Source organism: Micropterus salmoides, unplaced genomic scaffold, assembly GCF_014851395.1.
Source record: "Micropterus salmoides isolate LMB-PRFRI ecotype aquatic unplaced genomic scaffold, ASM1485139v1 Ms_hic_scaffold_6, whole genome shotgun sequence".
Classification (NCBI taxonomy): Eukaryota; Metazoa; Chordata; class Actinopteri; order Centrarchiformes; family Centrarchidae; genus Micropterus; species Micropterus salmoides.
Genome location: NW_024044348.1, coordinates 37,280,913 through 37,306,774, shown reverse-complemented (window position 1 = coordinate 37,306,774; position 25,862 = coordinate 37,280,913). Strand labels below are relative to the sequence as shown.

Genomic DNA, 25,862 nt, shown 5'->3' with positions numbered 1-25,862 from the left:
CATGTTTCAGTGGTTATCAGTCCACGCGAGAAATAGCTTTTTACGGTACGGTAGGGTCGGTTCGGGTTCCACTCTGAGCTCCAGCTTGAGAAGCCATGTACACAAATGTAGAAATACAAAAAAACCGTGACATCTCCATCCGCGCGCTTCACTTGCACATGCACGCACGAGAAGAAGTGGGTTTGTTGACATGTGACGCAGTGACTGACGCACTCACGCACACTCCCCACGCCTGAATGGGCGGGGTTTGGTCTCAAAACACTGAGGGGACTCTCGCCGATAAACAACTTGAAGATCAAAACAATCTCTGAGGAACAGCCGGGCCGTTTCTGCACAACGGCCACACCCGAAGAAAAACACACGCTTATTTAGTCAGGTAATGTAAATCTGTAGGCTGTGCATCAATTAGCAACAGTGGTCTTTTATGAGCCTTGGATTTAATTCGTCTTTTGTTCTCTAACTACGCGAGATGTCTTTGCGTGCTTGTTATTGGGACTGAATGTCGTCCGTATTGAAATGTTGGTCTGTAAGTAGGACAACAATGTCCACTCACCCAATGCGAGTATCTGTGATTATAAGAAATGAAAGAGCACACAATATCGTCTCTGGACACACAATATCAGGTTATTGATAATAGGCCTGCTGAGGTTCTGGTCTCGACATTGTTTGTCAGATTGATCTGGACAGTGTCCTGCAGTATGTGTACAGGGAGGGCTCTGTTATCCACACACTGGGGGAAAACATGGGTCGATTTATGGATCTTTTGTTTGTCTTAAACGACAACAGCAGTCGTACTAAAACATGTACTTTCAACAGATAAGGATTATGCAAGTGTTATTGTGATCAGCTGACATAAGAATTTAATAAGTACAAATGGTATTAATCCTTCACATACTGTGAGTTGGATAAATTGGATGAGGTCGGTATGTGTAATCATTTTTTTATTACTTGTTGTGACAGTACGATTTCTCAGACAGCATTACAATAGTACTAAAATATAACTTTGATGCCAAGAATGGCCTGGGGACCTGTACCAGGGACCAACAAATACTGTGTTGATATAAGTTGCACTATAATAAGGCTTCCAGGGTAATCATTGTGGGACAAAAGGTCAGTCAGCTGCAGTCTGAGATCACACATAAAAGTTACTGTCCTTTCACATGAAAGAAATCTAAACCCGCAGAACAGATTATATAATATATTGCTGCAGTCAGTGTAATTTCAGCCTCTTGTATCATCTTGTTTCCCTCAGCTGCTTCAGTTCTAAACTGACCCCACATCACAGGATGTAACAACTCAGGCTGCTCAGGTTTCTGACAAGCAGTTGTTGATACAGAGTGTTCCTAGGTGTCCATGTTCGCAGGTCTTTGGGGTGTTTATTGGGACAGCCTAAAGGGGGAGCCATCTGCATTGTTAATTTGCAAAAGACACAAGCAGGGAGGAGGTTCAGGTGGAGGAGGCTACTCGGATTATCTCCGTGTGCACTCACATTTAAACTGTAGATTCATTTGATGTCATCAGTTAACATGTAACTTTCCAAACTAACGCCACTGTGTCTCTGGTGTTTTCTTGCAAATCACCTGTTTGCTGTTAATTTACAGATTGAATAGAGGCATTAAGATGATCGGAAAGATTCTTTCTCAGCTGCTTGGAAACGCTGGAGAGGACTTTGAGGCCGCAGACAACACTTATGAGGAGCTGATGGAGTTCGAGGAGGGAGGATGGGTCATTGTTAATCTCCCAGGTCAGTGATAGGCCCTGCTAGAGATACATAAATATGTTCTTCACATCTATATGATTTAAAAAGTTCTTGGCTCAGTGAGGGTGCATGTTACACTGGGATGGAAACTGATCTATTTGAGACGTTCCTTAAACAGAGAATGGGCCGTTATCAGCCCCTGAGGTGGATCCCCTGGAGAACCTGCTGATTGAGCACCCCAGCATGTCGGTCTACCAGATGAGATGCAGGATGAGCCCAGCGGAAGAGGAGGAGGAGGAGGAGGAGGAGCTAGGCTCTGATGAAGACGAAGAGGACACCTCCAGGTTACTTTCCATCTACACGCTCAAAACTCACACACGTACACATATTTCTTACATCTTGAAATGAATAACCACTGACCAGTTCACACCACTAAGACAAGTAAGACAAATTAATTTGTTATGAGCTTGAGATTCATGCTTTTTATTATCTATAGATATTTTTCATTTTTTAAAAAGCAGATTTTCTTCACTACACATACGATTATGAAAAATATGTCATTCACTCATCTGCCCAGTTACACTACAGCTGCACCACACTCACCTTAGCGCGACATTATCTGTGACGTGAAAACATCACTTTTCCACACAATGAACGAAAAAAAGTGTTTGTCCTCGTCATTGATCAGTTATAAAATCCTAGCACGCTACGAAGCTTCTTTCCTGCTGCTGACACCGCTGTCAGTCAAAGAGTCAGTCGCGCTGTACGGCAATAGAGGAGGTTCTACGAGCGCCTGCTTCAGCCGACTTTGATAACATTAGCCACTGAAGCTGAGAGCGTCAGAGCTGATCTGCCTCTCGCGGCCCATTTCCATCACCCATCTCTGTTTCCGGCACAGTTAGCTTTGATTTAGATTGGTTAGGACACTGAGACGAGCCTCAGCAAAAGTTTAAAGACTGCCCTGCTGTTATCCTGATGACTCTGTGTGCAATGACGCAGAAAAAAACACTTTAAGGGGGCAGACATAATATTAAATGGTCTCCACACCGACTGGCTTGGAAAACCTCATGTTCCTACATTCCTCCACCAGTGCCTGGTATTTTGAGAGATTCTGCTTTTCCATCCTCTCTTCCCACAGCTCAGTCAGCTCAAGCATGATGATGTTCCTTGAGCTTTTGGACCAGATTTGTAAATCTCCTGGGGTACGATGAGGCATCTTCTGAGGTCTGCTCTAATCTCTAGTGTTGTAGTCAAGACCGCGCAAACCGAGACCAAGTCAAGACCAAGACCAGAGTTTATTGAGACTGTGACAAGACCAAGACTTTTAGGGGCTGAGACCAAGTTAAGTCCAAGACCGAGGGAGGGCGAGACCGAGTCAAGAGCAGTTCCCCACATTACATGACACACAACAAAATGTGGAACGAGATCATAAGTACTTCTCAGATTGATCTGAAAGATCCACACCCGCATATAAACACTAAGAGCTGAAATCAACATAAGCATCTTTATTCAACACTACTTTTCCATGCTTACCATTGCGGGGAGGGGTTAACGGTGACAACACATTTTTTATTAGGGTTATTGGTTGCATTTGAAGCAATACGTTTTACATCCAATCAAAGTTAGGATGTTAACAAATAAATTAGACAATGCAAAAGCAATTTATTGATATTCTCAAAGTTATGGTCTTGACTGGTCTTGAAATAAAATCTTGAGTACTACAATACTACTAATCTCCCAGTCTGCCCCAACAACAACACAAAGACTGGAAGCAGGGGAAACATCTAGCCTGACTACAAAAAGCTAATTATAAAAGCAACAACAGGTGGTTATAGGGTGTTGTGCTGGACTTAATGCACCCTGTCAAGCAATAGTCTGGTGTATATAGCACTTATAAAACTTTAACTTAATTCAGGTGTTAAACATACAAGATATAATATGTCAATTAGCAAGCTGGTATGTAGGGCTGAAAAAACATTAATCAAAAAGTATAGAATATTATCCAAATTGCAATACCTGCAATTTTTTGATTAAGGTAAAATGTGTCACAACATCCATTGTGGTGCTACAGAGATCCCCCGGGCTACAAATCATATTCTCCAGATGGAAGGGAACATTCTTGTTTGGTACAGACCCCAGCAAAAATCCCATCATCATCATTTTAATGAAATGCAAAGATTACCATTCCCACTAAAACCGTGACCATATCACAACAATCTGCCAATCACAATATGACATTCTTGCATATCACTCAGCTGTTTCCCAGTTTCCAGGCCGAAAGCCATTAAGCTTCAAACTTAATGGACAGACACGATAGTTGGATCAATGTTCTCATCTCTCAGCGAGAAAGCAAAGAACATTTTGCCCCAAATGTTTCCAGATTTTGCCTTTTAAAAGATGAAATGTCCGGAGGCAAGGTCAAGGTTTTCAAGGTCAAGAATGGACTTTCATGCTTAGCTAACAAAACAATTTTTGGCCACTTCAGTTATTTTGGGGGTGTAATGGCGGACATGTATTTGCGCAACTAAAGTCAATGGATGTTACAAAGAACAAGACTATTTTTATCCCAATACTGATATTCATTATTTTCAAGCTTTAATCCAAAACTAACCTTTTGAAAAATGAGGACCAACCAAAACCTTGCAAAAGTATCCTCACATTCGGGGTCCAAATCTTAAATTGGTTCTTACACGACAGAAGAGCCAGAACATTGATCCAGAGCTGGTGTACAGCAGTACTTTATCTCTCACATATTGTATTTCACCAACACATACTGTACTTCCCCTGTGTCTATCCAGGTCAGTGGCAGTGAGGCGACACATATCCTGGCGTCTGGCTGCCTGGGGAATCCCTCTGCCCTGCAAGGTCCAGCTGCTGGCTGTCCAGAGAGCCAGGACCCAGGTTGAGCGGAAGAAGCTGAGCCGCAGCGCCCTCCACAGGCAGAACCTGGCTAAGATGCATTTCTCCCCGGCTGAGAAACGCTACGGCCACTTCAAGCAGCCCTGCCAGCGCCTCTGCAACTACTGAGCAGGAGCGATGGTCTCGCGTTGCCTTCACCATAGCCAGGTGTGCTGCACAGTGCCTTGACTCTGAATTACTCAGGTTTTCCACCATTGTTTCACCTCACACAGTTTGTTCTTCATATCCACCGCGGCAAAGCATGTGAGAGTCACCACTTTCTGTGCAGTAAAGTGATCGAATATCCGCCAAATGAACCACAGCAAAACATTTTTACTTTAATATAGGCAGCCTACACGGCAAACCTCACGTCTGAAACCACTGAGAACACAGAACCATTGTCCTCTGACATCATGAATGACACCCCCTCAGGTCATACGTAACAGTTACTTTCAAATTAAAGCCTTTGTACCTTATCACATGAAAACAGTTTAGTTGTTTGACTTGTTTAGATTGATTAGCTATCAGTAGGGGTGAGGCTTATAGGAAGCTGGAGGTGTGTGAAAGTTATTCTAAAAGGTGTGTGAAACAAATATGAAAAATTAAAACCTTTAGAATACTTTGCTTTAAATTATGATGCAATTGGATTAAAGCACGCTTTGATTGGTTATTCCTGGGTTGTTTTGAGTATGTACTTTATTAATGTATGTGCCTTAGCTTTAGATGTTCTTGTTGGAAGTGTATTAAAAGTTAATTTCATATCAGGTTGATCTATACAGTATTCATGTTGTGCGAATACTCTGAGGAAAAATTTCAAAACCACTGTTCATGTTGTGTGTTGAGTCTACCATTTTTTACTTTTCAGCGCGTACTTACTTTTTTCATGTTATTAAATTTTTTCATTTTAGACTCACGAGTGTAAATACAGTTGAATATTGTATTTTTCTATTTGTGCAGATTTACAAAATGTTCAAAAAAAGTGCAAAATAAATATTGTTTTCTTAAGGTTTAAGTGTATTTTATTTGACATGGACATTGGAGCTACAACATATAATTATGCAGAAGCACCAGATGCACTGGATTTGGTGCTCTTAGCAAAATACAATCACGCTATAGGTGGTGGTTGTATGTGTTTAATGTGGCAGTAATTGAACAATAGAATCAAACATGTTTAAGGCTCTGGGATGATGACACAAAACCTTCCCTCTCATTTTCGAAAGTCGTGTATCTTTCCCATTAACCTCTTCACACGCTCTGGGTCGACTGCATTGGCCCAGTGGCCGTCCTCCTTGAAATGAGAACCGATGATGATTCCATTTGCATCAAGGTAGCTTTGAATATTATCGTAGGTCACTCCAGAACCTATTAGTACTGGGATTCTCACAGACTGGGAAACCTCTGCAAAAGCAAAGAAACAACAGAACAGTGGTAACTACAGGTTTTAGACACACACACACACACACACATTTACATCCAGACATTATAATCTAATGTGCTAAACTGCACCTGAGATTTATGGTTATGTCAAAGCAACACACTCTTTTATATAGCTGGGCCTGTTCATGAATGCTAATGTTGATGAATGTCTGTTGTAATGGTGAGAGGGGACTAAACCAAGTGAACTTTGGACACAGTATACTGGCATGTGAGCTCCAGTATCACTGTCTGACCCGTGCCTGCACGTTTGTGTTGACAAGATAAAAGAGAGTGTGTGTGTGCGTGTGTGTTTGAGTGTGTGACAGCATGCCTGTTTAGCTCAAAGTGTTTATCTTGTCTCAGGTGTCGTGTTGGAGACTCTGCTTAAAATAGTTGTTGCTGTAAGAGAGACATGGTCAGATTTCAGACCCACTGACCCTCGGCAGATACAAACCTCTGAAGCCAAGAGGTATTCAAATTCTGGTAGACCACCACAATGTAAAATCCTCTATTACAAGTAAAAATCCTCCTTGCAATATTTTACTCAAGTAAAAGTACAGGAGTAGTTCCAGCTAAATGTAGTAAAGTGCTGGTACCCATTATACAAGTTAGGTATTCTGGGAAGAGATATAGAAGTTTCTGCTGCTGCCCCACCAGACTGCAGAGCAAACTCAATTTCACTCTATAACTTGTTATATTGCGACAATAAACCTACCTACTTTATAAACTGCATAATATTTTTCTAAGCAGCTCATATGTTTTCCATATAAAATTTGATTCTGCATGGTAACGAGTAACAAGTCAAATAAATGTAGTGGAGTAACAATAAGTGCCAAGGGCATCACTTTGTGTTGAAAGGTGGCGGGGACATAAGGGCCCAGATTAGGGGTGTGATGACACACTTGGATCACGAGACGTGACGATGAAGAGAACATAATGAGAAAAATTTTATTTAGGAGAAATATGAAATGGTGAAATATCTGAGAGGGGGGTCTGGGGGTCCTTCACCAGAAAATTGGGGCATTAAACACTTAATTTCCTGCATTCTGGAGACATTTTCTGAACATTTTAGAAACATCTGCTAAAATGCTCCAATTATGTTCACCAACTCACTGTGTCTGTTTGTGTACAGTTGTTTTCTCAGAGCTTTTTTGCCTGTTGAAACTGATACGTCCGGTGTAGACGTTTTTTCACAGTTTCAGAGGAAGACATAATCATTTATTTTTGCATCCTTATGCAAAATGTTTGAGAGGCTTTATAATAATAATAATAATAATATAATAATAATAATAAATTGAATTTGTATAGCGCTTTTCACGAACTCAAAGTCGCTTTTCAGAGCAGATAATGTTATGTTCTAGGAAAGCGAAGGACTGTGCTCTTGTTAAGTTTACTTTGCTAAAAAAAAATTTAAAAAAAATTAACATCTGAAGAGTCAAAACCGTTCTTTTGTTGTGTTAACAACAGTGCTGTCAGATTTGGTAAGGCCAGGGGCTATGGAATATTAAATCATCCTTCTTTGCTCACAACATCTTTCTTACCCTCAGGTGTGCATAAACTACAGGTTATGAACTTCTTTTTGAAAAACAAAAATGTGAAATTATTGGTTGTCAGTATTGGCTGAAAGAAATCCGTATCATGCATCCCTGAATGTACATGAGGTTTGGCATGGGCCAAACCATGACACATATGAAAGAACATATCCTCGTAGCTTCTAGCTTCATGGGGCATTTCACGCCAAGTTTTTGGGTATTTCTTTGTTTTGATAACTGAAGCAGCTTACTTTAACAGGCATAATTTTTTGTTCACGGGGGCAGTGAAACAAGCTGTAAACACAATTATGACATATTATCACCTGATAAAGTTGATATGGCGAACGTACTAGCAAACAGTTGGCTATTTACACGCGGAGCAAACACGGAGCAACATAAGCATAAATTCGTGTCTGTCCACCATGAAAATAAACACATATTATTCATTTAAATTGAATTTAAAATCATGTTTAAAGGACAATCAAGCGTGTGACCATTGTCTGTGAATTATTCAGAAACACCTGAAGAGTGCTTTGTTTTATGTTTTTTAAATTGTGTCCTTGTGAAAGGTATCTTGTTATATGTATAAGTACTGTTGTTCCCGTTTTAGTGTATTTTATGCAGTTGCGATAACACCTGCCCAGGGACTACAGTCGAATATTAACCAAGCTGGCTAAACTGGCACATTTACAGAAATATTTATCAATGTGCACTGTCTCTGTAAACTTAAAGTCTATAAATAAAAATAAATAAATAAACAAAACATTCCACTCGGGCGCAGAGTTCAGATAGCTTAATGTCCGTTAACACTTGTAACACTGTATATGGTGTGTGTGAGAGAGACAGAGGCAGAGTGGGAGTACATTTCCTATAGAGCCATAGTGCAGCCAGGCTTCAGATGGGTGCCATATTGGGTGACTGCCGATCAGTGGTCTGAATGTACACTCACTGACAAATAGAGGACAGAGACTTAAGATGAATTAAATATAAGGCTGTGGTACTTAAATACTTGTGTTACTTGCATTTCTGTTTGATTTCATTGTTAATTGAATACTTTTAGGTTTTTAACATTTTATAGACTACATGATTCATTAAAAAGACCAATGTTGAATCAATAAAATCAATGTTGAAAATAGCTATAAGTTGCAGCCCTATATTTCTATCCAAAATGATGCCAAAGTGTCGAGCTGTGCATGATCAAAGCTACCATTCATTGCAGCACCATATGGCTCAGGCAGTAGGAAGTGTGGAGTTTTTGCAGCAGTACCTCTGAGCTCCCGCGGATCAGCCTGCCCTCCTGTGGCCACTCCCGTGATGATGAGTCCGTCTGACAAGAAGAACTCAGCAGCACGCGCCGTCTCTTCAATGCTCACATCTGATGTCAGGGCATGGGAGCTGGGAAAACACACATGTAGAGTACATACACAAGCATGCATGTAAAACTGAGACTAACTCTGGACAGCGGGCTGAAACACAGTTAAATTAATTCAAACTAAAATACTTTGTAAAATTGTCTTAAAACTCCCCAAACCCTGACAGCCCATCAAAACTTCCAAACCCACTATGTATTTTATTTCAAAACACAAAGTGAGTAAGCAAAGGTTACTAAACCACCAGCACTGGGGGAAAGCTGGTGCTGGCTCTAAAGAGCCAAATGTCTGTTATTGTGGGGTACAGTATGATCATTACTGAGCAACAATCTGGTATTAGGGAGGAATTAAGACTTACACATTAAGATGTTACAGTCATGGCTGTTCCCCCTGCAGTTTCACATGTGTTTGTCAGGGGGCACCCTGTGTTTCAGGATTTCCCTGTCTTTCTCTCTCTGTCCTTGCCTATGTTGACAGTGTGTTGTCATGGTTTCCCCTCCCCTCCTCTGTGGACTCACACACCTGCCTACAATCAGCTCATCACTCCGCCACAGACTCTGCACACCTGTTTGTCATCAACTCATCCTCCTGCAGTATATCTTCTCTGGCTCTCCAGTCACTCATCGTCAGCTTGTTGTTCAGCCTTTCTGGTAGCTACACCTTTGCGCCAGGATCACTACCCACCGACCAGTCTACCTGCTCACCTGTCTTGCCTTCCAGCCATTGCTCCTCAGTAGACCAAGCCCACACCTTAACCCCCTGTATGCAAAAAAGACTGTCTTTCAAATGCTAGTCCAGGTCTTGTGATTGGGTCCTTCACACATTCTTAACATTAATTACTGGGTACCCATTCTAACATGAGCATGACCATCCTTGAACAGCATAAAGGTACAAACAAGAGTCTGCCATCAATGTTTTCTGGTGAAGTGTGTGTGTGTGTGTGTGTGTGTGTGTGTCAGAAGGTAGGGACGCTATAGAGATGTTCTGTATAGCTATTGGCTGGGGTTCTGGCATTAGATCTGTTTAACTTATACTCTAAATTGTTTTACAAAAAACCCTTCAATTTTGATGAGTGATATACAACCTTAAACAAGCCTATATGACTTTATTAATTAAAGTAGTACATTTTATTTACATGAAATCCTAAAAATTAGATTAGCAATTAACAGGTTAAGCATGTATATATAGAAATTGGCTGAGCTGAAAACAAAAAGAGCATAATATGGGGAATTTACTACCACACTAACAAGTGCAGCAATGAGGACACATAGAAAGTGACTAAAAACAAAATGAATGCCACTTTTTAGTGTTTATATTTGCATCTGTCAGAAATGCAAAAAGTGTAGTGTAACTTCAAAGGTGTGTTTGAAGAATATTTTACAGGAAAGCAGCTGTTTCACATAGGAGGCTACGCAAAAACAATGCAACTCTGAATTATACATATTGCTTCAGATAACTTTGTGTAGAGACATTCCAAAACACCTCTTAGGAGGTGTTCCAGATTTTGTTTTGACATTTTTGCCTTTATTGAAGAGTGGACAGAGTAGGGACAGACAGCAATTGAGGTGAGAGAGACAGCGGTATGACATGCATCTAAGTCCAAAATTTCCCATTCAGCTGTTTGATAAATACAGGCGCTTTTAACGACAAATTTTAATTTGCCAAAACCTGCCAGGCCCAACTAGCTGCTGACTCTAATAACAGGCTTAAATCTTGATGATATTGTTTGTCTAGTCACCCCAAAACTATATGATTCTTCGTTTACTAAATGGATCAGTGGTTAGTCCTGCCATTGGTAATTATGTCAGTATCATCAGAGAAAAGGTAGTTCAGAGTTTACCACTACAGTTGCATTCAGAAATATAAATACGCTATGTGTCAAATATGCTTTCAGGTCTTTTTCTGCATACATATGGCTAATCAGGTTCTACTTATCAAACTACTAATCAAACTGTACAGATGGGGATCTCACCTGTGCTTCTTTTTGATGTCTGTGAAGATCTGCACATGTTCAGCTCCAATCTGCTTGCGATATCTCAGTAAGTCCCCAGCGCAGGCATTCAGGAGGCCCTCATCAGCCACGTGAGAAAAGACGAATCCCTCAGCCCTGATGAAATCCAGACCTGTGATCATCCAGAAACATTAGAATACTATGGTTGACTAACCGGTAGCCACATTGTTTTTGCCTGACATACAAGTAGCTGACCTTTGTTTGTATGAAATTTATCATTAACAGCCAAACCACACAGCCGCTTATTTCACTGGTAAACATACCATTAAATTAGAGAGGGTGACCAGACAGTGAAATAAGCTACTGTATTGTTTGGTAGGGATATATGTTTGCACACATTTTGGTCTTGATAATACATGACTAAAGACCTCTGTAGTGTTCATTTCTGTTCTAAAAGCTCTGACTGCACATGATCATAGCCTCTTATTTATACAGCACAGTGATAATTGAACTGATGTAAAGACTGAACCTGAAGCCAGAGCTATGGCTAGTGCTTGCTGGTTAGCAGAAGACAGTATTTGCACTCCGAGCGGGAGGAATGGACAGATGCTTCTCACAGCAGCACATACTGCAGTCATACAGGCACACACATCAGGGCCCACAGAGAAGGAGTAAGGGATATCATGCATGTTCTCAATGATCACACCATCCTGAAAGAGGGGTTTACAAGCAATCGTTACAGGTCTGCATGGAAAGACTTCAAATGTGTAAGGAATTCACACAATGTCCAATAACTTACAATCCTTGCGTCACGGTAGATTGCTGCCTCCCTGCATGCTTCTTCCGTGATTTGGGACATTTTCAAGCAACTCAGGGGGGTACCTGACATAGATGAGAAACTTAGTTACATACAATACAAATCATAGATCTCAAATTTGCAGAGGTAAAATGTAACTAACTGTACTTCAAAACATCTTTGAAGTATTTGTACTTTACTGTATTTCCATTTCATTCTATTTTACACTTCTACCCCATTCAGACAGTACTGTACATTTTACTCAACTATGTTAATTTGACAGTTAGAGTTAGTTACATATGTAGTTACTTTACAAATGATGGTTTTTCATACAAAACATATGATTGGCTTATTAAAACATTATTAACACATTGTTGTACATTAGTTCAAATAGCTTCACATAGACCAACTCAGGACCAACTGTAAGAGAAAAATGCTACTTTATGCTACATTAATGTATGGTCAGAAATAATCTAATAGCAGAATGTAACAGTATAACATTTACATGGCCCAGTATTCTACACTTACTACTTTTTGCTAATACTGTGCACTTTTACATTCTCAATACAGGACAGTTGTAATGGAGTATTTTACAGTGAGGTATTGCTACTTTTACTCCCAGTATGTAAAGAAACTAAATACTTTATCCACCACTGAAAACTTTACATTATCATTAGAGGACATAAGTCAGTGCAGTCTTAGTTTACCTGGTAAGGCTTTCACATGAATCATTCCAATAACCACGGATTTTAGGCGACCAAAAAGGTTCACAAACTTCATCTTCCCGTTTTTGTAGAGAAACCAGGGAGCAGAGAAACAAATCTAGCTTGTGTCTTTCTAAGCCTGGGAATCACGTGACTGGTCAAGGGTCAATTTTGAAACAAACAGCATTTGAATAGTTAACCATCTTCAAAAATCTGTATCAAACCGGTAGCACAGAAAAACAAGTGTTATCCTGCATTACCCAACCGTCTGGATTAGAAACTGACTTAGAAAAGGGTGACCTGGTTGAAATTGGAGGACAAGTATGGCAACCCTTGCTTGAAATGGGCGCCCAGGCAGAAGCATCCGCAGGCTAACATAGTTATTTTTTGCTAAATAGCAGATGCGTCATGGGTGACAGCAAGTGACAGCGTTACGTGGAGTCTATAGGGCGAAAATGCTCAATTATCTCATACTAATTTGGTCGGGTTATGTTTTATTTTAGGCGTAATCCAAAGGACTACAGCTTTGTTTACATCTGACAGACTAGCCACGCGGTGCCCGGGCACTTCCTATTTGGAAGCGCCGCCCCTGCAGCTGTCACTACCAGCAGGCACGCCTCCCGTTTGCCGGCTAACTTATAAACTTATTTTTACTTATCTTCAACACAATGTACGCCTGCTATTTCAAACACATGCGCTCTGCACAGGCTACATACGTGAAACTGTAGTAAATGGAGTTGAAATTAAAGAATAAAGAGGCGGCGAAACTGGAAGTTTAGCGCCAAGTTAAATCCACTCCTCTCTGACGTTGATGCATCAAGTCATCTGTTCCGTACAAGGCGCCAGTTCAGTGCAACTAGCCCGGCCTGGCGCACACACGCAGAGAGAGCACCTCCGAGTCTGAACAACAAGCGAAGTTAAACAGTATTAATATTTATATTTTAGAGGAGGGCAAGAGTGAACTTCAAGGGGAGAATCTTGAGGTGAGTGGATGAAACGAAACTGTTCGTTGTTCGAGTTGGTTAAGATAGTTTCAGCTGCAAATGTTGTAGCTAAGCTTACTTAAATGACGAGTAACGTTAAACCACAAGATGTTGGAACGTTTGAAAAGTTGGTATAGATGTATGGTTTGTATGAAGTGTCGCTTGTGTTCGCTGGGTGCTCGGTGTTGTTGCTGTTAGTGTTAAATTGTATAAAAAAAATAGGCGTCCTGGTTGTGCCTGTCGTTCGGCCATTATGTGGCAGGCCAGCTATCCAAAGTTAGTGTTGGAAAATAACCAAGTTCCCCTTAAAAATACGCAAAATAACAACGTTAAGCTGGTAATGTGGTGTCTGCTGTTTGTCACCGACTCGTTTCATGAATATCCTTGCATTATATGGTACTTTTTGGCGACTTCTAACTTTGCGTACCGTTTCCATTTCCCCGCGCCAGGCTGAGTTGGCTTTGTCAGAAGGAGGGAGTTGAGAGTGGGGGTTGGGAGTGGATTGAATGTGTTTACTTAATCCCCCAAATAAAATATAAAAGCGTGTCTCATTCACAGGTTTACTCTGAAACTGACACATACCCTTCTGAGGATAATGCGAGGAAAACGGTGAGTTGCATAGTTATTTCATCCATGGCTCTTTTTAAGCGCGTCAATCAAAGTGTGTGACGACAGAAAGAAAAGTTACGTTGATGGAACCTTAGCCATCCGGCTAGTTAGCTTGTTGCTATAGGACCGTATCTTGACAATATTAACATGTTTATCCAAGCATGTTAAAATGTTTGTGTTGACTCTCGAGCCTTACAGCTCCGTTTGTGTTCTGTGTTGTTAACTTACAGGGAAGAGACAGAACCGCAGTCTGTTGCTCCCGAGGCACCCAAGGAAAATACAGTACGGTCGAGAAAGAGGAAGGCAGATGTTGCCATTGTAAGTAGTCTGAAAGGCTTGCAGACTAGCCTATATCTGGCCTAACCCCCGTTTTCAGCTGCAGCTGTGTAGGCCCAATTGAAAAACCAAAATGTAAAACTGACGCCACACAGATGTCCTGTGCTTCATTTAAGTATGACTGATCCATGCAGCTGATATTTATATTGCATATGACTACTGTCGTTTAGTAATACTTTGAGCTTACAAAATAAAACACAGGATTCAAATTCTGCATTTCACAACTCTCATGTGCTGTGGAAACTAATCAAGTCAAACCAGCTCTGCTGCTGAACCGAATCACATGCAAAACATGTTTATTTCCTCCTTTTGATCCTCCAGTATTTGCAAGATCTGGATGAGGAGGTAGCAGAGATGACTAAGAAGAAGCAGCGTGACTGTGAGGTAGGCTTAGTTATCTTTCCACTCTTGGTGTCACTTACCTCACTCTAGTCTTAAACTTAATTCTGTTAGGCCTGTTAGTAGATTCAGTCTCTGGGTCTCCCTACTAGGTCTGTATTATGTCAAATGCAACGCTGCTGGTAATTGAGATTGGCTGCTTATTGCAAGTTTAATGGCTGATCCATTGTTAATGCTGCATTAATTAGACCTTTTTAGATGTGTCTTTCAGGCCTATATGTTTGCAGTGAGCATAATGGAGAGTCAGCCCTACTACAACATGTTTCTATACTAGAGTTTACCCTCTGATTTTCTTTGTGTCCCCTCTGCTGTCCCTTGTTCCTGTGAAGCTGGGCTGGAGTGCTGATGCTGGTTACACAAGTCCACACAGGTGGATCCCCACACCTGATCAGGAAGAAGACCAACCTGTTGCCCATATAAACGCATGCTTCCCCCACTACAACTTTAACAACATATTTGTGACCCCCGTGCATTGTACCCCGCTCCCTGCGCTGTGGTGAGTTCTGTTGCTGCTGCCATCTGTGCTTTCTCTTGTAGCTAAGCACACACAGATGGATTTCAAATTAAAGACACATTAGCTAAGCCTAGGCAACAGGCCTAGAAGGCTTGTCTCTTCATTCAGAGGATTGCTTTTTTCCTACAAACCCTGTTGGAACTCGATTGAAAATTGTTCTCTGTATTTTCTGTTCGTGTGGTTTATGTATCTGTCCAAGGAAAATCATACTTTAAATGCAGTTAATATATCTTTGCACAACAAGGGGTCCATTAAAGTTACCATTGTCTGTCTCTCTTGTCATCAGCTGGGCCAGTAAGGATGTGGTATGGAACAACATGTTGGAGAAGGATAAGACCTACACCAGGGACGTCCACATGATGGAGAAGCATCCTCATCTGCAGCCCAAGATGAGGGCAATTCTGCTGGACTGGCTCATGGAGGTCTGTAGCATGTCTAATTACACGCTATACAATAAACAAACATGGCACAGGGTGTAAAGGTAACTGAGGAATCACAAAGCCATGAACTGTGTATTAGAAACCAAAACCTCACCAAATTCAACCCAACAGGAAACCAAATGAAAAGTGTATTTTTGCACTGACAAGAGTATAAATAATCCACCGTTCCTCTCAACAACCCCAAAATGATTTGGTGACATTTCTAAGTCTTGATGGCAAGACGTACATAACACCTATTAATCAACGCATTCTCAATTGTTGTGCCTTTAACTAAATATACTTAAACCAAACTCATTCACCGAGAGTTTAAAGAAAATAATATATCCTTGGATTAGATAGAGTGATAGGTACTTTATTCATCTCCACAGTGAAGTTAGTGGTCTACATAAAATAAATAAATACATCCACAACTTACACAAAACAACCATGAGGTAGGCATACAATTAACAAATCATTCAAACTACTAGATACCATAAACAGAATTACAAAGGCTTTTAAGATATAGTCCTATATCTATGCAGATGAGTGTAGAAGGACACGCGTTGTCATTCAGAAAAAATAAGTCTCCTCTCCCTGCCCAGAGGGGGTCATTGTATATTTGAATTGCAGTGACAGGAATGACTTCCTGCTGCGGTCCTTATTACCGCAGAGCTGAAGAAACTTTGTTGTCCAACCAGTACTTCGTGCAGGGGATGTAGGGATGAAACGGTATGAAAACTTCAGATCATGATTATAGTGACCAAAATTATACAGTTATCAGTATTATCATTATTATTAGTTATCGTATTATCACATTAAGCCTGTGGCAAAGAACCTTGGTGTTTGGTTTGATAGTAATTTAAATTTCGAGCAGCACACCACAAAGCTTGTTCAATCATGTTTTTATCAACTTAGAAATATAGCAAAAATTCAATCTATGTTAACTTTTAAGGACACGAGACCATTTTACACGCCTTCATCTCATCACGCCTGGATTATTGCAACAGCCTTTTCACCTGTTTAACCCAAAAATCTACTGATCAACTCCAGACTGTCCAGAACTCAGCTGCCAGGCTTTTAACCAGAACAAAGAAATATGACCACATTACTCCTATTTTAGCTTCATTACACTGGCTCCCAGTATGTTTTAGAATTGACTTTAAAATACTATTGATTACTTTTAAAGCTCTTCATGGCCTCTCACCTTGTTATATTTCTGACCTTTTTAGTCCCATACACACCAGCACGTACCTTGAGATCCTCGGGCAGAGGTCTGTTGTCTGTTCCAGAGTCTCGACTGAAAACTAAAGGGGACAGAGCGTTTGCTGTCAGGGCCCCGAGGCTCTGGAACAGCCTGCCCGAGGAAATCAGGTCGGCTGAGTCAGTGAACTCTTTTAAGCCCCTTCTTAAAACATACTTTTATAGGAGAGCCTTTCCTGATCTTATTTGACTTTATTTTATCCCTTTTATTTTATTCTATTTTACTAATTTTATAATTATCTGCATTTTAGTCTCTTCAATGTTTTCATGCTTTTATCTTGTATTGTTTTTGTATTATTGTCTTTTGGGTATTATTGTCTTTACACTTGTTAAAGCACTTTGTAACTTGTTTTTGAAAAGTGCTCTACAAATAAAGATTGTTGTTATTATTATTATTATTATTATCACAGTATTGTAAAAATGTGCCGAGAAAGATTAAAATGTACTGAATACACACACTGAAACCATTTCAACAAGTTTTATATCGGAAACGACCAATACAATTGCCATTTTGTTTGCATAAAAAATAAACTGCAAATACCTTTTTGTAAACATGAAAATCAAATGCAGTATCAAGATTTTATAGTATATAGGTAATACAATGACCCTGTGGACAGTTACATGAAAACAAATAAGTCTTTAGAAGACAGTGATAGTAACTGAGCCCTAAAACTGACATAAATGCAGAGCAGTCTGTAGTAGGGGTGGGAATCACCAGAGACCCCACGATACGATATTATTGCAATTTTAAACATATTGCAATTTATTGCAATAATTTATCTTTTTCCCAACTTCAAATTGTGTCTCCAAAGCAAAACTCTAGTGGACTGAAAGACAAACTTATTGTAACAATTTATGTAATAAAAGATCAATACTTGACGTTCGTGTTACGATATGATATTGCCTTGCAAAATATCGCAATACTATGCTGTATTGATTATTATTATTTTTTTTTCCCCCCAACCCCTAGTCTGTAGCGTTTCTAGATATGCTGGTTGGGTGATTAAACAGCGCAACGTGTTATCATGTGCAGTGGATGAATGGAGTCGACGACGCACACAGCAGCAGAACAACGTGTAGCGTTTTTACAAGAGCAGCAACACTGAGAGCTTCAGTTTACACGCGATTAGCAAGTCAGAGACAAACTAAAGCTAAAAGTTAACTCACCCTGCGTTCACTATAAGGTTATTTTCTTCAATCAAGTTTCCCTCAGCACTCTCCATAAAAACTAAAATACGACCGGACTTCAGAGTGGCTGAAAAATCTCTGCAGTGTTGTCTTACACAGTGTTGTTGTTTCCCCAAAAAAACTGTGCGTGCGCGCCTGCTTCTGGGAGACGCTGGACAGGGTTTGCCGTGAGTTTATAACAGCGCAGTTAACCGTACCCGGTTATCATGGTAATTAAAATGTGTACGGTAATAATAACCGTCGGGAATTTTACCATGGTTTACCGTTAAACCGGTAATCGTTTCATCCCTAAGGGGATGTGAAGTGTTCTCCATAATTGTGTACAGTTTGACTCGAGAGGCTCCAGGGCAGTCTCCAGCACAGAGCCAGCCCTCTTAATCAGCTTTTCTAACTTCTTAGTGTCACTGGCTCTGATGCTGCTGCCCCAACAGACGACAGCAAAGAAAATTATACCTGCAACAGACTGGGGGGGAAAAAATGTGCAAAATCTTTCTGCACACATTAAAGCACCTAAGCAAAAAGTAGAGTCAACCTTCACCTGGCTCAAGCTAAGGTTTAGGAGGTGGTGTAGGGGCTGACAGAGTGAGGCATGGTTCCTGGTGTGGCTGTGTTGAAGTCCATTTTTGCAGGGGTTAGTCAAATCACAGGGGGGGTGTGAGGAGGCAGCAGCTGTCGGCAGGGAAGATGTGGTTTCTGTGTAGCTAAGGGAGCTGAAGGTCCTATGGGCCTAGTGAAGAGTGCATTCAGGCTTCCTTCCGCCTGACTCCCCTTCACCTTGAACCCTGTGATGGCCTTCATACCTGGCCACACATCTCTCATGATGTTTTGCTGGAGCTTGCTCTCCAGCTTCCATCTGTATGCCTCCTTGCACATCCTCAGCCTCACTTTCAGCTACCTCTGCACGCTTGTCAGTCATTCTGTCCCCATCCCCGAAGGCTCTCTTCCTCCTCTTCAGTAGCTCCTTTAGTTCACGGGTGATCACAGGGTGCTTATTGGGAAAGCATCGCACTGACCTGGTGGGTATGATATCAACACAGAAGTTTATGTAATCTGTTATGCATGGCGTTGGTGTCGTCTCGATGGGGCTCACAGAGTAGTCCCAGTCTGTGGCCCTCAGAACATCCCTGCAGAGTCTCTCCCACCCCCTCACTGTCCTAGTGGACACATCTTGCTCCCAGACAATGGGTGTGTAAGTCGGTGTGAGACGCACCAAGTTGTGATCTGATTTGCCAAAAGGGGGGAGAATTCAGTGTTTTCTTGTCGCTGTGGGGCATTTGTGTCATGTCAACTGGAGCTCCAGCATCCGGTTGGCACTACCATGCCGCCATCTTAAGCACTAGCACTAATCAGAAATGATACAAATGGGTCTGTTCCAATTAAAACCTCTAAGCAAGCTTATCCTGATGAACCCATGTTGTTCCATCATTATCGGCGATTTCCGGATGCCATTAAATGTCCATAATTCACTCTCATTAGCAATCTTACTAGAGTTTATGGTTTGAAGTCATGGCCATGGGAGGCCACATCACTGCAATGATGTTCTGTTTGTGTGCTTGCTTTAGGTGAGTGAGGTATACAAGCTGCACAGGGAAACATACCACCTCGCCCAGGACTACTTTGATCGCTTCATGGCCACACAGAGAAACCTCTTCAAATCAACGCTGCAGCTAATAGGCATCACCTGTCTCTTCATTGCTGCCAAAGTAGAGGTAAGAAGGGCCGGATTATACAGGATTTAACACGGGATGATCAGAATCCCCGGTTGTTAAGTAGCCTGTAGTAAATTGTTAAAAATTGTTGTTGTTGCTTTTTAGGTACACCATCTTAGTTGTATGACCCCTTCGGCAACATTTTACAATATGTATGTTGGTATGATCGATGGTTATAAAGCTCGATCTGTGTTTTTGCTTCTCCCAGGAGATGTACCCTCCCAAGGTCCACCAGTTTGCTTACGTTACAGACGAAGCCTGCACTGAAGATGAGATTCTCAGCATGGAAATCATCATTATGAAGGTAAACGGCACACACATTACTCACTTATCCATGGCACACAAACTGGTCTTCATATGTTACTATCACATGACCCAATCTCACCCCACCAATGGAGTTTTGGTATGTAAGTGGTATGAATCTTGTAATGATTGGCCCTTGAGTTACCTAAATGTAGTGGACAGCATGAGTTCTCTTCTAAAAGTAATTTGTTGTCTCAACCCTGGAACCATGAAAATGTTCAGTTTATTTAGATTTAAGTGAAGTAGTCAGTCGTATTGCTGCTATTTGACTTCTTCAACACTGCAGGTTGTCTGCTCTTCTCTTTTCTAACACAGGAGCTGAAGTGGAGTCTCAGCCCACAGACTCCCATCTCCTGGCTCAATGTTTACATGCAGGTGGCCTACCTGAAAGAGACAGACGAGCTTCTCATCCCCAGATACCCCCAAGCTACATTCACACAGATCGCAGAGGTATGTTGTGCAGGGTTTAAATTGATTTATCCATTAGGTAGTTCATTATTACAGAAAGGGGAGGCTTTGAGGAAGTCTACACAGTTGTGACCAACATTTCAACAATGCTGGTTGTAGTCAGGAGTGGCTAAGTATGTCATCAGGTACATTCACTTTCAAAAAGTCTGTTTTCACCACAGCTAGGTTTCCTTTTTCTGTACAAATATTTATTTTCTCACCCGTGATGTCTGAAACTGACAAATTCTAAAGCACGTCCTCAATTTATGAAAAACGATTACGCTCATGTGAGGTTACCTTTTCTTTTTTGTTCTCTTCTTTTTTTTCTTTTTTTTTTTTAAAGAGTTAATGTACCTAATGAGAACCCTTAATGGAAACCCCTTATTCTGAATATGTTTGGACCTAACAAACATGTAATTCACATGACTGATCAGCTGTCTCTGAAGAAGGGTTAGGGAATTTCTGCAGACCTCTCTATTTTCCTCTTTTAATTGGCTTATTGTGATTATTTGTTTGTTCTCTGAAACTACACAGCCTAGTTTATTAGCTCCAAACCAGTCTATGGAAACCCACTCCATTTGCATTTATTTTCTTTTCGCGACATTTCAAAAGTTCTCTTCAAATTTGCTTGACAGTTACATGAAAACATGGCTATTTTTGTGTAAAATAAAAAATAATCCCAATTGGTGTTTGAAGCTCTCGTCTGGTTTACATCCTCACCCACCCCCAATAAATTTACAAAGATTTTACTTCACTGGGTGAAAAACAGGATCCTAAGCAACTTTTTGAGAGACGACTTCATTCAGAGAAAGACAGTTTTAGCTCTTAATCTCTCTCATCCTTTGGTTTTAAGGCATCGCTGACCTGCAAGGACAGTTACCACATGCATAGGTCTCTTTAAGCGATCTCTGGATTACATATTACGACTGGTCAAGCTTTTATACCTCTATTTAGAGGTTATCGCACTTCTTGCTACCCTACAGAGCCACCAGTTGCACAGTGTAGCTTTGAGGATCAGTATTTGATCTGAAATCATGATCTGTCCCCTGTTGTTTTTTTTCTAACCATTTTGTAACACTTTTTGAAGTATACACTTGATGTTTATTTACAGTTGTTTATCTCCCCTCCCCAGTTGTTGGACCTGTGTATGCTAGATGTGCGTTGCCTTGAGTTTTCCAATGGCATCCTTGCTGCTTCAGCCCTGTTTCACTTCTCCTCTCTGGAGCTGGTGGAAAACGTCACAGGTATTAAAAAAAGAAATTTCTTTATTTGAGATTAATTCTGCTTGAGCAAAAGTTTCCTTAAAACAAATGAATATGCTTAGTGTTTTATTTGTAATGCTCCTGCTGGTGGTATCCAGGTTGTGTTGCCATGACTTTGTTCATTCGTCCTTCTGTCCACACAGCTCTGAAGAGGGTGGAGGTAGAGGAGTGCGTGAGGTGGATGGTGCCTTTCGCCATGGTGCTGCGGGAGGTTGGTGGGTCGCCTATGAAAACATTCACAGGTATCCCTGCTGATGACATGCACAACATCCAGACCCATGTCTCCTACATTACATGGCTGGTAAGTGAAAATGGACTATGAACACTCTGATTTTCTCAGATTTAATGTGTAAAGCAAGGAGAAAGGAGAACAAGCCAATGAAAATGACAGCAATCCTTTTGAATTTGAAGTCTAGTATTTTCCTGATCAGGCATCTGACAAATTGGGTCTGTTGTTGTTAATAATGATGATATCATCCTACAGCAGTGAAGTGGAAATTAGACTCCTTTTAAAATATGGCACTATTATTATTCTAAAGTGCTTTATGTGTCACTTTTTCATGATAAATATTTTTGAATAGAATATTGAATTAAAATTGGGACTTTTTTAAAAAATATATATTTTGGATAATTGTTATATTAATTGCATAACAAAAACATTATCGCCATAAATAAATAAGGCGTTAGATTAATCTTAAACTCAGATTTTAGGGCTTTACTGAGATACTGCCCCTCCCTTTTCGCCGCTTTCTAGCGACGCCATAATTCACCTGTGTATTTTTGTACTGTGTACAGGACAAGGCCTACTCTTACCACGATGTGGATTTGGAGCGTCACAGCAGCTGTCCTGTCCCTTCAGGGGTCCTGACTCCACCCCTGAGCATTGAGAAAACTGAAGAGTTGGTCCAAGTGGATCCTGCAGTGCTGAAAATGAGACAGGATGCATACTCATCACAACAGTACCTTTCAAAGTAACGAAGCAAACACTGAAACTGCCAAGGCAACAGCAAATCCTAATTTGACTTTTACATTATAGCTGAAAGTGGAAGAAAAACAGCTGATTTGTTGACTCTGAACAGCAGTACCAGTACACGCGTACAGTGGAGTTTCAGTGGGCAAACGTATTTTCTCTTTTCAAAGTCATGCTGATTACTTGATCCTGATGCTTTTAAACGTCTTCCCACAGGAGTCTTACCTACTTATCCCTGCGGGTTGGATGAACACACAAAGCAAAGGGCTGTTAGGGCTGGGGCAGCTCCAGAGGAGATTTTTGTTTTTGAATAGCATTTTACCCAAATGCTTGCATTAATTACCAACCACACCGACTTTTAGTGGTTGCCATTTTTTTTTCTATGCAGAGGCCAAATTGAATGGACATTTTATGGAGTCTCTACTTGATGTAGGGTAGGGGTGGGGATGTGTGTGTGTGTGTGTGTGTGTGTGCGTGCTGTTTTTAATATATCAGTGGCCTCATTTGCCCGAAAACTATTCCTAGGGTCATGTTTGGCTCTATGTGCTGCTATAAAAGTGGGCTTTGCATGATGGAGGGGAAAGTGTGTGTGTGTGTGTGTGTGTGTGTGCGTATGTATGAAATGGTATGTCCTTGTTTTTGGTTCTACTTTTGTCATTTTATTGGACAACATGTTTTGCTTAAGGACCAGTAGCTTGGCTACCTAAAATGGACAGGTGAACCAGCCAGGCTTCAGAAGCTAAAATATTGATTGTATTTAATTTTTATTTTTTATCCCAACCCGCGGTTTGTTTCACCACCACCAAAATGTAAGATTTCTATTTGACTTTTTAAAATAAAATGCTGCTACATATTTTCCATTAAAGACAGTTTGTGAGGACTCTTTAATGAATCTGTTGGGTTATGATTTTTGCAGCGATGAGCCTTTTTGTCAATGTTTTTGATGTAAGGAAGTGTGACTCCTGCCTTACTCTTCAGGAAGTCCCACATGCACACAGGCTTTATTCCACTAGATGTCAGTGTAATGCTGTCGTTTTGAATACATTCTGTTCTCACCAAGAAACAGACACATGCAAGTATACCATCACTAAGGTAACAGGACAGTGACTAGGGCAGATATGAGATATCGGGAGCAAACAGAAAGAACAAAGATATTAAGACCAAAGTTCCCACACAGTCCACACTGTGATTGCAGAATATGTGTATTTTAATGATTTTATTAAGCCGTACGCATTTACCTTTCTTAATTTTGACAAAATATATTCTGAATTGGGGATATTTTTATACAAGTCCTCAGTATAAGGACAGAGCAGGGGCGTGTCCAGTTTTTTTCAGGGGTGGCCTAAGTATCCAGACTACTCCATTTTAGTTTACAAACGGCAAATTAAAACAAATACCATCTCCGTCCACACCAGGGTTTTAGCTGCGTTTTGAAGTTGATCTCCCTCTACATTAAAATGATTGAAAACACATGGCTAGGGCCCGTTCAGGTACACTGAGTGTGCGTGTGCCAGTGTACATAATATTTTACAAAAAATACTATATCAAAAACCTGGTCAGTAGCATTGTGTTTCTGCTTTGCAAGACCCAATCAGAGAGCCGAGCGAGCAAAAAGTCCTGTGTTTTGGCCCGTCTTCACTAAAACGCCTTCCGGAGTTTTGAAACGCAAAGCGGGGTTTGGCAGCGTTTCCAAACTTGTCCGTTTTAGGTCTTCGTTTTTGTCTGGACGGGAGGTACAAACTGTGTAAAAAGTTCTCTGTTTTAAAACCAAAACGCAGTAGCGTGTATGGGGCCTAAGTGGCACTGACTTATACAGGGGTGGCATGAAGTATGTTTCTTTGCTCACACAATATTGTAATTTATCGCTTCTCATATATACTTAATTACTAACACTGTAACATCATACCGTTTATTACAAGCTTTGATATTATTCTTATTCTTCCAAAAAAATTCCACCTCCAAAAGTAGGTTACATACAAAAGAAAAGTTTACACATTCAAGAAGAAGTTAGCTCGGCTAGCGGAAGTCTCTGGTGTGCCTACATGGCCGCCATCATGGTTAAGGGAGGAAATGTGGAAGATGTGCCCATTTGCCACTGAGAAACTTAAATAGGAATGAACAGAGCCCCCATTCAATGCTGTATTCAGTTGTCTTTATAAGACATTTATATTTATTCAGTTAGCTGACGCTTTCATTCAAAGCAACTTACAATTGCTAAGTAGGCTATGTCAGAAGTTGCACGCCTCTGGAGCAACTAGGGGTCTAATGTCTTGCTCAGGGACACATTGGTAGATGTGTCACAGCAGGGAATTGAACCTGGGTCTCTCACACCAAAGGCATGTGTCTTATCATTACCACCCAACTTTATAAGACACTCCCTTGACACAGAGATTGCTGTCACTGTCCTTAAATTGATGACTGATTGATTATACTGGTGGTAACCAGGACCAAATTGGAAAATACAACATTTCTGAAAACACAGTATATCACAAAACACAACGACATAACAGAGAATGCAGCATTTCACAAAACAATAAAAGCAAAAAAGAAAACGCACTATTTCACAAAACTCATCAGCAAAACAGATAGGTCAGCAAAAAATATCAAGAAAAAATAAAATAAGTAAGTGCAGATTGTTTTCAATGGCAATTTTTACTTTCCATGCCAAAATCTAAAGTCACTGTCCTGGCTGCATACAATAAACGTCCATAAATCCATTTAGAAGTCAGAAACGGAAGCATTAGAACTTGAAAATCAAGTATCATTACATTTTGAAGTTTTCCTAATTATCAAAGTCTAGTGATGTCTGTAGATCCATGCAAACGGGAATTGCTAATAGCTAATTCGTCGTAGTTTTAATGGTGCCAATTTGCTGAAATGTAAACAACTTTAGTCTCAAAAGACCATTATCAACCTGCAGCTTACAACAGTCCATTTGAGTTTTAACTTTTCCTGTCGTCATATTGTACAATTTTCAGCATGTATTTTACAAAGAACAGGTCTTATGCCCCAAGCAGAGTACTGCAGTAGACTGAACTGGGATTGAATGATCTTCTCTTCAAAGCTTGACTTCATCACTGGTCTACAGCATGAGCTA

General features: G+C 40.6%; 3 protein-coding genes across 3 annotated transcripts; 2 read left to right on the top strand and 1 right to left on the bottom strand.

Annotated features, from left to right (window-relative positions):
- Positions 1 to 219: 219 nt before the first annotated feature.
- On the top strand, positions 220 to 5,602 carry si:ch211-260e23.9. Its single transcript, XM_038700669.1, has 4 exons — positions 220 to 376; positions 1,602 to 1,744; positions 1,878 to 2,043; positions 4,498 to 5,602. Exons 2-4 carry the CDS (start codon positions 1,621 to 1,623, stop codon positions 4,724 to 4,726), a joined length of 519 nt encoding a protein of 172 aa, XP_038556597.1. The 5' UTR covers positions 220 to 376; positions 1,602 to 1,620; the 3' UTR covers positions 4,727 to 5,602.
- A 112-nt stretch (positions 5,603 to 5,714) lies between these two features.
- On the bottom strand, positions 5,715 to 12,860 carry zgc:162297 (uncharacterized protein LOC555865 homolog). The gene is made up of 6 exons (XM_038700668.1): positions 12,370 to 12,860; positions 11,666 to 11,748; positions 11,396 to 11,576; positions 10,888 to 11,038; positions 8,813 to 8,940; positions 5,715 to 5,995 (listed from the first exon to the last, which is right to left on the bottom strand). The coding sequence occupies exons 1-6, from the start codon at positions 12,440 to 12,442 to the stop codon at positions 5,805 to 5,807; spliced, it is 807 nt and encodes a 268-aa protein (XP_038556596.1). The 5' UTR covers positions 12,443 to 12,860; the 3' UTR covers positions 5,715 to 5,804.
- Positions 12,861 to 13,085: 225 nt separating this feature from the next.
- On the top strand, positions 13,086 to 23,630 carry ccne1 (cyclin E1). The gene is made up of 12 exons (XM_038700666.1): positions 13,086 to 13,349; positions 13,908 to 13,958; positions 14,189 to 14,276; positions 14,616 to 14,678; positions 15,023 to 15,189; positions 15,494 to 15,629; positions 19,637 to 19,783; positions 19,992 to 20,087; positions 20,402 to 20,536; positions 21,666 to 21,777; positions 21,939 to 22,096; positions 22,591 to 23,630. The coding sequence occupies exons 2-12, from the start codon at positions 13,945 to 13,947 to the stop codon at positions 22,768 to 22,770; spliced, it is 1,296 nt and encodes a 431-aa protein (XP_038556594.1). The 5' UTR covers positions 13,086 to 13,349; positions 13,908 to 13,944; the 3' UTR covers positions 22,771 to 23,630.
- Positions 23,631 to 25,862: the final 2,232 nt, after the last annotated feature.